The sequence below is a fragment of the Bemisia tabaci genome, chromosome 5 (genome assembly GCF_918797505.1).
Source record: "Bemisia tabaci chromosome 5, PGI_BMITA_v3".
NCBI classification, from domain to species: Eukaryota; Metazoa; Arthropoda; class Insecta; order Hemiptera; family Aleyrodidae; genus Bemisia; species Bemisia tabaci.
The window spans coordinates 8,632,858-8,647,292 of NC_092797.1; the positions used below are offsets into that span (position 1 = coordinate 8,632,858).

Consider the following 14,435-nt stretch of genomic DNA (forward strand, 5'->3'; position numbering starts at 1 on the left):
AAGTTGAGGCCAAAGTGGAGGGGATATCCCACCCTACCCTGAGAGTTCACCTCTACATCAAGACAAACTCTTCATGCAAAGATAGGGAGCAAATACATTAGCAGTGATGCCGTGTTTTCAGTTTTGGAGTCCCCAAATAAAGTGGCAGCCCTGTCAATGTATTTGCTCCCTATCTTTGCATGGAGAGTTTGTTTTGATGTAGAGGTGGACTCTCAGGATAGCGTGGGATATCCCCTCAATTTTGGCCTCAACTTGAGAGCTTTTTTTGAGCTTGGGAGTTAATTTCAGAGAAAATCAGTGGTACCATCGTGTTTCTTGCGAACTTTTACACAAGAATCAATAGTCAAATCGCAACTTCCTCACACATGCAACATCTCCATCATCGGCTCGCGGACGAGAAATCATGGCACCGGGATTTTTGGAGGTCCGCAGGTTCCGAGACGAGGAAAACGACGGCGAGTGGTTTTCGGGGCCCCCGAGAGAAACGAAATTCCAGCAAGTCGGAAGAAAACTCGGCCCGTCCCGAGTATCAATAAAATAAAGCGGACGACTTTGAAAGCTGCGTGTTCGTCGGCCGTTATCAATCGAGACATCTGAATGCTATTGGTATCGGATGAATCTCGAGCCGAAACACGCCGCCGCCGCTCCGATTTCGTTCTCTTTTATTGCAGGCTATTTTATCGACTTTCCTTTTTTTCTCGATTTCGGTTCGTTTCCTTGCCTAATATCTGTGAATGTTACATGGTACCATGCGACAAATGCTCAGGATGAATGCCGAAGCTTATGGTCAATAATACGACGACGGCATGATTGAGGATATGGTTTGGTCATGTCGAGGACAGTGGCGAGGTGTGAATGATTAACTATCGATATTTTCCCATTTTAAGCTGTGGTAAAGAATCGATTATTTAGATCTTGGATGCGAACACTCTGTCTATTGATCCTTTTCCATAGGTTTAAATGACAGATCAATCGATACATTGCAAGGCACGCCACACCACTGGTCGGAAAAGCCTCAGAAGTTAATGCTTGCATGCGGGTCGGTTCTCTTCCTGGGAAAAACATAGGAGACGCCTGGGGTCTCTTTATGGGATATGCCGAGCTTTGATGGGAGGCTTAAGATGAAGTTGGTAGATGTGATCGGACCAGATTTTGCATTATAAACCACTATTTCAGGCTCATTCATTAAGCAGCCGTCTGCGCAAGGAACCAGTGGAACATACATATTTATTGTATCCAAAAAGCAAAACAGAGTGGCTCCGTAGAATGAAGTCCAAATTTCCGAAGGATCTTTGATTATAGTGGTGGAGGTAGGCGTCTCGGATGTACTAGAGTTTGCACAAAGTTTTGTACTAGTTTTGTACCGAAATGTACCGTTCAAAAAAGGTTTTGTACCCTCATGATAGGGGAGCTACGGGGGGGGGGGGGGTTAAAAGTGGGGTTGCTGGGGAAATATTTTCGAAAAAACGGACTTACGTACTCGGAAACCCTCAGAATGGAGGAACCAACAAAACCGGGAGAAGCTATCTTAAATCGGGAACGGATTGAACCTTTATTTACGGGAGTCGCCGAATATGGTCGTGGAATCGATCGGAAATATGCCATGGAGGACCCCGCTTTGGAAACCGGCCTGCCGAGCAGTACACACGTAACTCCATGAGAACCGCCGTGCAGATAGGCGGTTTCTCGGTTATGTACGGAAGGGGGGGGGGGAGACCGCGACACCCCCCCCCCCCCCCTCCCCGCCACTAACCGCACAGTCACGGCCATGCCATGCCTCAGTCTCGAATCTGCTGATTCCATCTCCCGCATTCGACTTACGTTTTACATTCATTTTATGTCTTTGTTTTCTGTTTTATTTTTCGCCTCCCCCCCTCCCCTCCCCGCTCCGTTCGTTTTTCACGAGTTTTCGGCGGAGAGATTCGCCCCGATATCGGTTGGATCGTGATCAATTGATCCCATTCTTCCACCTGCTCGGCCGTTTCCACCGGCGAAACTCGATCGAAAACGGACTAAATATTCATCAAAAGTCGATAAATTCCTCGAAACGTCCAATATTTCATTCGAGGCCGTTTAATTCCCTGAAACGCTCGTCTGAGAATTTTTGTTGCTCGAGACGCGCGAGTACAGCTCGTGTGTCTTTGTGGTCAGGTGGCATACGAATTCCCTTAATTTTTGCAATGAATCAATATAAAATCGATCGAGCCGTCTCAAGAATTCGCCTCGTATAATTTTATTTTCGCAATTTTTGTATCGGACGCTGCCATCTTAATCAATTCCTATCCAATGGTTGGCTTTCGGGATTCGGCTGGGCAAAATGGCAATGAGGAAGTCATTCCGAATGAAAACCACTAAAAGAAAGGAAAACACATCAAAAATACCGAGTATTTCATTCAAAATTCATGACACTGATATTTTCGAATCCGCGATCCTTTCATTGAATCATCATCAATATGGAATCAAGTTGAAAAGAGCAAGATGCTCATCCTACATCGATTTATCGTGAGAAATCAGACCTTAATTTATAGCAATAACTTCAAAGTGAAATTTCGACTAAAAATTTCTGATATCTATCTGTTTTAAATTGCTTGTGAATCGAAGTATTGGATCTGTTCATTCTTATAATGAAAAATACATGTTTGTGTTGGTTTTTTGGTCTATTTTTTGTTCATGTGAGCAAACTTATTTTTCATTATCTCAACGTTTAAAAACTAATAGAATTGGCACATCACTATCACTCTCTTAGGTACATATATTTCGTACTTTCGCCGCTAAAGTATTTCAACACTCATGCATGATTCAGTGACATCAATCATGCGACTTTAAACAGTGCTTGCCTGCTTTCTTTTATTGTTTTGTATTACTTCAAAAAAAAAAAAAAAAATAGCGGAGGGAAACTAGGGGAAGATTTCCCCGAGAAAATAGTTTAGGTAGATTTTCACCCATTCAAAAATTTTTTCAACAAACACACCACTCACTGGAAAAAGAAGTCGCTTGGATCTAGAGTCCAGAGTCTTAAAACATTGACAAGAATAAATACTCTCGATTCAATAAGATTTTTGCTTAAACCAAGAACCAAGCCCCTTAATTAAAGCGGTTTTCCTTTTGATTCAAGCTAAAATCCAATCGAATCAAGGGTATTTCTTTTTGCCATTGTTTTCAGGAGTCTGGACTCTAGACCCAAGCGACTTTTCTTCCAGTGCTTCCTTATCCGATTCAAAATTATATATTTTTTTATTTTACTTTTTCTTCATGTATGTCACAAGATGTGACCGTGGAAAATGATCTCGTTTGGTATTCAAAAAAATTGAGACAGAAATGATATTGAAACGAACGCCACTTCCATCGAGAAACGAGCGGTAAAATGAGGGAAGAAAGGGAGACCCGAAAGGTGTTTGAAAGCGTGCATTGATGGTTGAGTGAAGAGAACGTCACGCGCTGAACAGACATGGGTGCCAACTTACGAAGCAAAATCTTGCATTGTCCGAGAATTTATTCGTCAAACTGAATATTTTATCCGAAGGTCATCGCAACCAAGGTAAATACTAGAAAAATTCACTAAAAAGCGGGATGAATACAGTTAGAGCTTCGGGGAAAACACAATCAGGATGTTTTGAGCCAGTCATAAGCAAATTTATATCTTGGACAAAAGCTTAAATAAAAAATGGAATCAAGAAACTGAGCATGCAACTGATGTAGAGAAAGATCAGTGCAAACTCATGGTTAACTCATAATGTTGCTCCGTTTTATTTTCCACTTTTTGCTTCAGTAAACCAATTTTTTAGTATATTTTTCTGTGTCTTATCGTTAAATCTGGCTGATGTTTCGTGTTTTATCACTGAGCAAGGTTTTAATATTTCTACTAACGAAAAAAAAAAATCAAATGCATACCACAATGCAGATAATTTTTCAAAAAAAAAAAAAAAAAAAAAAAATATCTTGACGACTAAGACTATCAACTAAATGAATCCGCATAAAATTGATTCAATCTTACATTCATACTATCTTTCAGGCTACGGACCTTTATATCATAGAACAAAAGTGGAAATAAGAAATTGAAGCATTATTTTATTCATGCGCAGAGCCGACAATAGATTCCTTCGTTTTGAGATTAATTCTTCCATGGTTCTTCTTCACATAGGACACCCTGACATGTATTCGCGGAAACGAACTCTCCTTCAATGACGAGGTATAGGCAAAAAGCGCTCCAATAAGCATCTATGGTGGATCGAAAATACACCTCAAGTCACTAAAACCTATCCTCCCAGAGCAGAATATTTTGATACCACTAATCGTGTATGAAAGAGCCCGCTTTTGCCTATCCTTTTAAATCGAAGGGGAATTACATCAAGAATTCTGAACATTGCAATAGTTCCGTGAAAAACTGTGTCGATTCTTAAAAATTACTTTTACTGTTGAAAATTTGGCGGTGCAGGGCTTGTGAAATATTTTGGGACTCTTCATGTGTATTTTCTTGTATTTTTTAGTAATTTTTGAGACGAAAATGTGACAACATCGCGGGCGATTGAGCAGGTAAATAGAAGGTGAACGGCGTGCGGTGAAGCGCGCTGACGCCCAAACGTTGGACGTGACACCGCAGCACCGCAGATCGCCCAGACTCCGTTTAAACTTCGATTCTGTGGTCAAATTTCATTCATAGATCCACGAGAAAACCCCGATACTATTGTCATTAATTACACGAACGGTGCCCTATCTAACTGGAAACTGGAGTCAACCACGCACCAGGTTCCTAGGGGTAGCCTAGCTCCAATCCCCAAAGTGCTTTAGGTTAGCCCCAAGGTTTCCCTGAATATTTTTGAAAATTGATGTCTCGTTAGCGCAGTTCAAGTAAATCTCACTGAGAAAAAACTCTGTTTAAATAAAATGGCAATTCCATTCAAAATTGTCTGCAAAAAAGTCTAGTTGTTTTTAAATATAGATGAGGAAGTGGCTAGTTGTTGAAGGCCTGGATATACACGGCGATTAATCGCCGCGAGTGAAAGGCGAAAGCCAATGGAGAGCTTTGATTTCGATCCATTGACGTCGATATATCGAAACCAAGGCTCTCCATTGGCTTTCGTCATTCACTCGCAGCGATCAATCCCCGTTTGTATCCAGGTCCTAAAGTCTGATCAATTAGAAAAAAGCTACTCTTCATGAAGCGCACATAATTTTTATTTTTTTTTTAATGAATGTTCCTTCCGATCCCTTGATGTTCTCTCAATGCGATTTCGATCGCAACCTCCTAAAAATGCGAATAAAAATACCTTTCACTTAACTGCCAGAGTTTCTTGCGAATCAACTGGAATTCTCTTCAAAACAACTGGAGGTTCCTTCAATTCCTCCCGAAACGTCTTGTATTCTTGGTGAAGCAAACTTCAATTTTTTTGTAGAGAGCATTCACCGGAAAAAAAAACACATTGAATCTAGAGTCCAGACTCTTAAAAACATCGACAAGAACAAATACTCTTGATTCAATCAGATTTAAGCTTAAATCAAGAACCAAGCCTCTTAATTTGAGCGGATTTCCTTTTGATTTAAGCTTAAATCTGCTTTAATCAAGAGTCCTTTTCATGTCAATGTTTTCAAGAGTCTAGACTCTATAGATCCAATGTGTTTTTTTTTTCCATGGGATCATTCAGTGGATGTTCTTTTCGACCCAACTGCGATGTTTTCTCATCGCGATTTCGATCGAAAACTCCTGAAAAAAAGGGGGCAGGGTTCCCCTTTTTTTCAAACATTCCCCTGCGAGTCGAACAAGTCCATCTCTGGCTCATGCCCTGAGATTCCACCACCCCGCTCCCTCGAGCTCTGACCACGAAACACGAGGTGAAGGCGAGACCTGTCTATTGAGTATTGACACTGCGCCCGTGGTTTTCACAGCTGATCGCCTCGCCGAGTTTTCCCAGGGGTCTCAGCGCGTGTCGACAAACCTGACACGACAGCCTATGATGCGGTTTTCATACTTTTACGCTTTTACGTCCTTTAATGCCCAAGAATTTCAGGCGTATCGCGGCGCCGATGTCATAATCCCAATAACATTACCGAGACAGTGTAATCGTCTCTTGATCTTGGCTCCATCAGGAGCATCCGGGAACTCAAAACTCGGGCCCTGAACGCAGAATTCGACGAGAATCTTACTCTATAATGTAAAATCATAAGACTGACGCGAAACGCATAACGCCTTTATGTGGTTGAACCTCGAAGCGGTCAGGAAGCGTGAGTTCCTACTCCCTAGTTTAAAAAAAAAAAAAAAAAACTTTTATTCGTTTAATTTAGAATCAATGCACCGTATAGGTTCTTTAAATGTAGCGATTCCCATGAAAGCATTTTAATCAAGACTAGTAAAAAAAAAAAAATATTTCAGAGCAAAAGAAAATCTACATATACATAAGCGTAAGATCCCTGTTCCGTGTCTCAGATTCATGCATTATTTTCGTTTCATTTATTTTCTTAAATTATTTTTTTGTTATTTTTTTCTAAGTGCAAAAATTTAACTCTCTACAATCCGCATTAAAACTCACTCATCTTTGTTTAAATGCTCAGAAAATGTTACAGTCGATGTCATTTTATTCACGCTGTGATGGTCACGAAGTGATGTCATCTGCCTGATGAGAACAAAAACGGGACACGGCTAAAAAATGACAAATTTCATAACTGGTACGGGATGCGTCCATAGAGAAAAAAAAACAAACAGCGACATATTTGCTGGGTTTTTTTTGAGAGGAGGGTGGTGCAATTTGCACATTTAAAAGAAAAAAAGAAAAAAGAAACTTTCTTTAGCACATGTGTCCGCTCAAAAGACGTGCGATGTCTCTTCACAGATCTGTACAGAGGGAGAGGCACTCTTTCATAGACGGAGGAAAAGATTAGGGGCACCTACTGTTCTGTTGCGCTTACAAAAAACGCCGCATGTACATTCAACAGTTGCCGAATTTCCTCCAATAACGTGTTTATTTTTAAGGACAGTCATGAATATTTCCTCTTGAAATTTTCCGAGAATTTAAATGTCATTGCAATTTAAATTTACCGAAACATTGAAGACAAAATATTCCCAGATTTCCCTAAAAATTTGCACTTTATCAAAGGAAAACTGACCACGTCTGAAGCCTGACACGGCGTTCTCCCTTAGCCCGGTAGTATTCCCCTCACATTTTTTCTATTTTATTCTAAAGGATTAGTCGCTGTAAAACGGTAGATCTCTGAGTAAGTTACCGGGAGCGACGAGAGGATGAGAACCGCAAAATATGCTGGCGCGCTTTACCCAAAGTTTACCGGTAAAATTACCGGCGGGAGGCTCAGCATCTTCCCTCACCGTATCGACCGGTGGTTTCTTGTGGTTTTGCCTCCACAAACAGTGAATACTTAACTCCCGAGCAAAATGGGTTCCCGTAGTAGCCGGGAATACCTTACTCCCGTGTTAGTTTTTCAAACCCATATTTATCACATTACCCCGAGTAAATATATAGTTCAACGCCACAAAACGAGGCTGGAAATTGCGGTCCATTAACTCGCTGAGATGAATGCTCATTTTTCATCCATTCATAACAGCCGAGGAGGTTGTTGCTACGGACCTGCTGGTCGATAGCACGCTCCAAGAATGCGAGATCTGAGCTCTGTCCTCGATGAGTTTAAGTCCCTAAAGAGAGGACCTTGATAGAGAGCAGTGGCGTGGCGTGCTGTAAGATGTATCGATTGATCTGCCATTTAAACCTATGGAAAAAGATCGATTATTAGGGTGTTCGCAGCGGACACTCTAATGATCGATTCTTTACCTCAGCTCAAATGGGGAAATATCGATCGATCATTCACGCCTCGCCACTGATAGAGAAAGTATGGACATGACGCCTCTCGACTCTCGACGGAAGCCTCAGGACCCAAAATTGGCGGCGCTTTGTTTTGGTTTTTGAGGATGGGAGGGGGTGTCATCGCCAACTTTTGACGGTTATCACCAAACGCATTACTTGCTGCCAGCCTTAATATATCCAAGTGATTTTTCTCGAAAATAGCACACCATCAGCCGTATAAAACTATGCAAATATGTCGTAATAATGCACTTGAATAAATCTTTTGTTGCGAAATTTAAATAAACTACATTTCAAGCCATTTTATTTGTAAATTTTCTGAGAGTCCCTTTATATTCTGATTGGTTCCCGTATGTAGGCCTTCACAGTGTCACAAACGGAAATGAAGATCACATTTACACAAATTGCAAAGATTATAAACTACCGGGGTATTGGGGGTGCGACAAAGAACAAATGGAATGAGCGAGGGAACGGAGACAGGAATTCGGGAATGGGTGGATCAAGATTTGCAAAAAACGTCCGATTTGTGTAATCTTTATTCCCGTTTGTGACATCCATGAGCCACGTTCCCACAACTCTCTCAATGAAGGGACTCTACATTTACTTATATAGCGCCCGCCATTTTTGGGGTTCTAAGAGCTCCACAAAGCTCAAGATGGAGGAGCGAATCAAAACTCTTAGCCACGCACGGCGAAACTCTTCCTATCAAGGTATTCTAGCGGCGCATCGCGAATCTCCCAACTTCGTGGTCCCGGCATTTCGACAGCCCCGAAGTAAAATTTCCGCGCTTCAGTCGGGTGCACCGGGCCGGGGCCTCAATTTTAGGAGCGCGCGGCATGTTAAAAGCCGTTGATTAAATCGGAGCAAGAGCGGTTTATGGGGTTGCTCGATTCGTGCCAGTTTATACGAGCCCGCTCCAAACACCCAGAATCCGACGAATGAGCTCGCCGCCGATAGAGAGCGCTACTGCGCTGCCACGCCGCACAGTGGAACCAGTCAATCGGAGAGGTCGGACAAAATTCGGAAACTTTAAACGCTTATAACTCCGTTTTTACAAAGTTTTGAGATTTTAAAAATGGTTCCATTGGTTTTCTAGTCAAATTTTCTTCTAGAACCACCCCTTAAATTTTAAAATCTGACGAATTAAACATATTTTGCAGTTTTAGTAAAAAAATCATATGCCCAACCTCTCGCATCGACTCGATCCACTGTGCGCCGTGTCAGGCTCCAGAAGTTGTTAATTTTCCTTTGATAAAGTGCGAATTTTTGGGGAAATCTGGGAATATTGTGTCTTCAGTTTTCAGTAAATTTTAATTGCAATAACATTTAAATCATCAGAAAATTTCAAAAGGAAATATTCACAACTGTCCTTAAAAATGAAGTTTTTACAACGATTTGAGGCTCTAAAAGTGGCTCCATTTGTATCCTCGTAAAATTTTCATTGAAAAGCACCCTTTTGAACTAAAACTGGGATAAAATAAACATCGAAATTTGCAGTTTTACCCAACAATTTCTCGTCCGACTTCTCTGATGGATTCGAACCACTGTGCGGCGTCCCTACCGCGGCCCGAGCGCGGTTTTCGCGGCCGCCCGACCGCCATGCCGACCGCGGCCAATAAAATTCGGTCGATCCTCTCGGGAGAACCTAGCGGGATGCCGCACGATAGCGCCTCGCGAAAACCGCCTATCCGCACGCTGGATCCACTTTCAGTTAAGTGGTTTTCGCTCGGAGGTGGCAAGGTGCGCGCGGCGCGTTTGAATCAATAAAAGCTAAAGGGGCCGCCTCGGCGAAGGTGCTCTGAATTATTTTACAACTATCACAGAGCTGTATATAAAATCCATTGCACCTCTGCAACCAGTATTTTTTATGTTTTACACGAAAGGCCCGAACCACTCGTGTTTTCTTTATTGCCCCTTCGACTTTATGTAACCCGTCGAGCGGGCTCCTTCCGTTGTCCCTGTCGGCGCTTTGCGTTCCCTGGGCCGGGGATGGTCTTACCTGGGAGGATTTATTGCCGCTAAATATCATCATCTGTAGTGGCTGTGAATTATTCAGCGGGCCCGTATCTTTCCAAAATATCCGGTCACACATTCGTGTCAATCGGTGATGGACTGCTCTAATGGCTCCGATCTATTGACGTCGAATTTCGGAGAAAAGTAGGACGAAATCGAATCAGGCCGCAGGGCAGGGTTGCAATTTTTCCTGGAGAATAAAATATCGAAACTTCTTGTGAAGATTTCATGAAATTTCAGGAAAATGCGGAAGATGTTTTTTAACATTAAATGCAAAATTAGATGAAAGGCAGGTGGTTTTTTTCTTTTTGGTGTTTTTAGTGATACTTACCCTGCCCCTTAAAGTGTGTCTCATACTTTTCAAGACTTTGTGAAATTTCATAAAATATTTCACGGAAACATTCAATTTTTCGTGTTTTTCATTTCCTTTGGTATAACCCAGCTAATGAGCCTCATTGTCTTTACGTTCAACGCGAGGAGCCAATGAGGAAACGGCACACAGTGAATCGAGTCAATGGAAGAGGTCGGATAAAATTTGGGAACTTTAACAGTTTATAACAAACATTCACTTATGGCAAACTTATACTATTCAAACTTATAGCATTTACACAAACTTTGAGATTTCAAAAGTGGTCCTATTGGGGTTTTCGTGAAATTTTCTGAAGAAGCACTCCTTAAAATTTAAAATGTGACGGGTTAAACATCAAAATTTGCAGTTTTGGTCTAAAATTTCATGTCCTACCTCTCCTGAAGGGTCTTTCTACCTTGCGGCAGGTGTATAAAGAATCAAAAATATGAGCAAAGATTACCGCGTTCTTATAATGAAGGTAATCTCACTCTAAAGTCCCTCGGAAATACCACGCTTTTACACCACCCATTTATGTTCAGTATTTATCGTTCGAAAATTGTCACAGTGTTTGAAATGTGACGTGTTGATAATGTTTTTTTTGAAGAGGGAAGTTCAAATTCAATCTTTATAGGTTATCACCGTGATCACGGTCTTGAACTCGATGTTACCGGAGAGCTACGTTTTTTTTCTCATCATTCACTCTTTAATCCAAATCACTATCTACCCCAGTCAACATTTTCTACACTCCAGCCCAGGTCGTTGATAACCTATACGGAGATTGTCACTGGAGCAAGGAATGAAGACATAATAACATAATAAAAGCAGACTTAGAATCCGGTCAGTCAACGACTTATCTCTTTTTCCTCGTTTTCAGTACCGAGATTAGTGGCTAGCATGAGACGTTTTGAAAAATGCGCCGAAACCTTCAAACTGCCGGTTATTTTTAGTCCTGCATAATGTTTGTCGGAATTTTCTTGAATTTTCGGAGTTTGAGTTTTTTTCAGTTTATGTTTAAGAAAATATAAACCGGTAAGCTTTGAGCCTGGTCGCCACATTTACAGAAAAGTTTTGTTGGAATAGCAAGTCAGATGGCGGTATGTGGAATTCAGAAAAAGAAATTAGGAAAAAGAAGAGCCCTAATGCTAACTTCAGGAGAAACAAAGAATAAATCAGTGTATGAAATAAAATATATGAAGTATAGGAAATCCTTCCGGAAAGTTTTCACGAACTTGAAAAGTTTCGTAAAAGTGTTAAATAGTTCTGAAGAAAAAAATTACCATCGGAATTTTATTGAATTGAAAAATCTTCTTTATACGAGCGCATTTACAAAATAAACAGCTAAAACAAGAAAAAAGTCAGTATCCGATAAAGTTATAACTAAAAAAAGTAAGTTAGTTATAAATTATAAGTTACCTTGTATTATAATATCTACTATAATGAAGAGAGAAAAACCTCGTAAAAGTGCGAGTTATGGCACATTTACGTGATTAGAGTCAATTTGGGTTTTCTAATTTGTATAACTCGTCATATTTGTTCAAATAATTTTTCGTCCATGAAATGTACGAGTTATTCAACAATGCCTGTGCGAAAGCCCAAAAGCAGAGAAAGGAGGAGGGGGAGGGGGAGGAGGGAGAGGGAGAGGAGGAGGAAAAAGAACCGGTTAATCCCTCTTACGCTGGATCTCTTTCCTTCTCTCCAAATGAAATGGCCCTTATCTTGGGCTTTTTCTCTGACATTTGTTTTAGCGGCGGTTGAGTCAGTGCGGGAAAGATTTACTCGGTGTAATTCGCCTTAAAATGACGTCTCCAGGAGCTCGGCCGACAGACAAAGCTGGAAATAATAAGGCGCACGGGAGGATTTCCTCCGGGTCGAGTTCTCCGAAGGGATGCGCCGCGCGCACTCCCTTGCGAAAGCGCGAAGTTTAATAAATCAAAAGACCCCTCCGAAAACACTTGAGCTCCTCGAATGATGATCCCTTTTCCGAAATCAGCTTACCCGCGCTCCTCGCTCGGCAAATCTCCGGTTCCGATTACAACTTCATCCCTCCGAACAACCCTTCGCCCCACGCCCCGCGCCCCGCCGACTCAAAATATTGATGTCATAATTTGTAACTTAAGTTTCGAGAACTTTTTCACAACGCCGTCCCTCCTTCTCGGCGTGTTTATTTTTCCGCTTTTGTTATTGACCCTCGGTTTTTCATCCCGCGCGCACCTGATCCACCCGCGGGATTTGCGAATTGATATTCTGCCGTGATGAGGAGAAACGCCGTATGAGCCTTCGGACGTTGCCAAATTTTCTTTGGCAAATTACGAATTTTCAGACAAATTTGTAAGCATTTTTCTCCCAATTTTTCAGGAATTTTGTTCATAGTTTGATGTGAAATTTCTGCAAATTGTAATGGAAAATATTCGTAACTTTCTTCAAAAATACATATTTTCCGAGAGGAAATTTGGCAACGTTTGATGACTCATACGGCGTTCTTCCATAGCATGGCAGTATTGTCTCGGGCCCCCTCAGTAGGAGATCTTATCGAAAATCAGATGTGCGTATATATTTTCCCAAATAACCGGGCTAGTCTCAAGGGGGGTGTATGCATTTAAAAAAATGACACGGTGAAAATTGATTGGTAATGGCGATCCCTAATCAAGGGGTAAAATTTTAAATATCTAATCGTTCATCATAGCATCCAGGCTTAGAGATTAGGACTTGATATTATGTAAGCTAAAAGTTAAGCCAAGCATTAGGTGAGAAAAATCATATATAAATTCTGAAGTAGACTTCAAAGATAGACCTGAAATGCAGAGATGATTTGGAAACGTTGATACGTCTTTTTGCCGGCAGTGACAAAAAGGTTGCAAGGATTTGCTTTGTTTTATTGTATTGTGCAAATTCACTGGAAACAACTCATCTTTTATTTCGAATTAAGATTTTTCTTTGAATTAGAATTCGATTCTGATTGCAAATTCTGTTAATTTCTGACTGTAAAGTATCATTAAAATGTAAGATGATAGTCGGGGCGAAACGTGCAATACAACTATTTCGACTTCGAAGTAGATAAACTTGCATATCCATATAAATAAAGGAGAACTCGGTTGCTTTTCCGCTGACGCAAAGACTTTAACGCAGCAGTAGAAAAGTTGCCTAGTGCGAAACACGCGATACAACTATTCATACTCCTGAGTAGGTAAAATTGCATATCCTAAAAAGTGAAGGAGAATTCCGCTGACTCAAAGACTTTAACGCAAGAGTAGATAAGTTGCCTAGTGCGAAACACGCGATACAACTATTCGTGCTCCTGAGTAGGTAAAATTGCATATCCTAAAAACTGAAGGAGAACCTGGTTGCCGTTTTGCTAAAGAGATATGTTTTGCCAGAGACTGTGAAGATAATGTTTTGTGTGAAATTTAACTGAAGTAGGCCATAGTTTTTTCTGTGAGTCGAAAGTTTGAATGTATGCATGGCAAAACCTAGGAGTTACTCACAGAAATATTCGTTGTATAAATCAATAAATCATGTTATACGTGAAATCTTCATGAAAAAACATTAAACATATACGATACATTTTGCATATTGATCAGTGGCCCATTCTTTTGGTTCTATTTAAACTATTTTGAACAATTAATTGAGCAAATCTAGCCTTTATTAGTATTTTTAATTCAACATTGTGTTATCTTGTTTCAGATTTAAATACGGAAACCTATCTAGATGTCGCTTTCTGTCCGGGAACGCCGAGTTTAGGCGCCAACGGAAGCCACCACCAAAGAACGAAGAGAATGAGGACTTCATTTAAACATCATCAACTTAGGACAATGAAATCGTACTTCGCCATTAACCACAACCCAGACGCGAAGGACCTCAAGCAACTTTCACAAAAGACTGGACTCCCCAAGAGGGTTTTACAGGTACGATTTTCTCCTTCTCCATCGTGGAATCCGAGACATTTTTACGGTTGAAGGTCGCTGCGACCCGGTCGAGGAAACTATTACGAAACGAAAATGGTCGCGAGGATTCCGAGAGCCGGGAAAAATTCTGGCAGCGGAGGAATTTGGAGATATTCGGACGATGACTAACCTGCTTGTCGATCTAACACTCTCCGGATTTTTTTTAGTTTAAAAATCGGGTTTTCATGGTATTCTCACGCGCGGCGTTGGTTCCCATGGATCCGACTTTACGAAGGATTATGAACGTATCGGACGGGAGGAATGGAGAGGTGGGTGCTACTTGTACAAATACCTGGCCGAAATTTGACTCGGTTCTTTCGCTCAGTC

General features: G+C 41.1%; 1 protein-coding gene across 1 annotated transcript in view; it reads left to right on the forward strand.

The window, feature by feature from the left end:
- The window catches only part of LOC109034933 (LIM/homeobox protein Lhx9), a 118,353-nt gene that overhangs the window by 84,839 nt on the left and 19,079 nt on the right, over nt 1–14,435 (forward strand). The window contains exon 5 of the mRNA XM_019048363.2: nt 13,849–14,069. Within this exon, the coding sequence (XP_018903908.2) occupies nt 13,849–14,069 (221 nt within the window). The remainder of the gene's footprint in view (nt 1–13,848; nt 14,070–14,435) is intronic.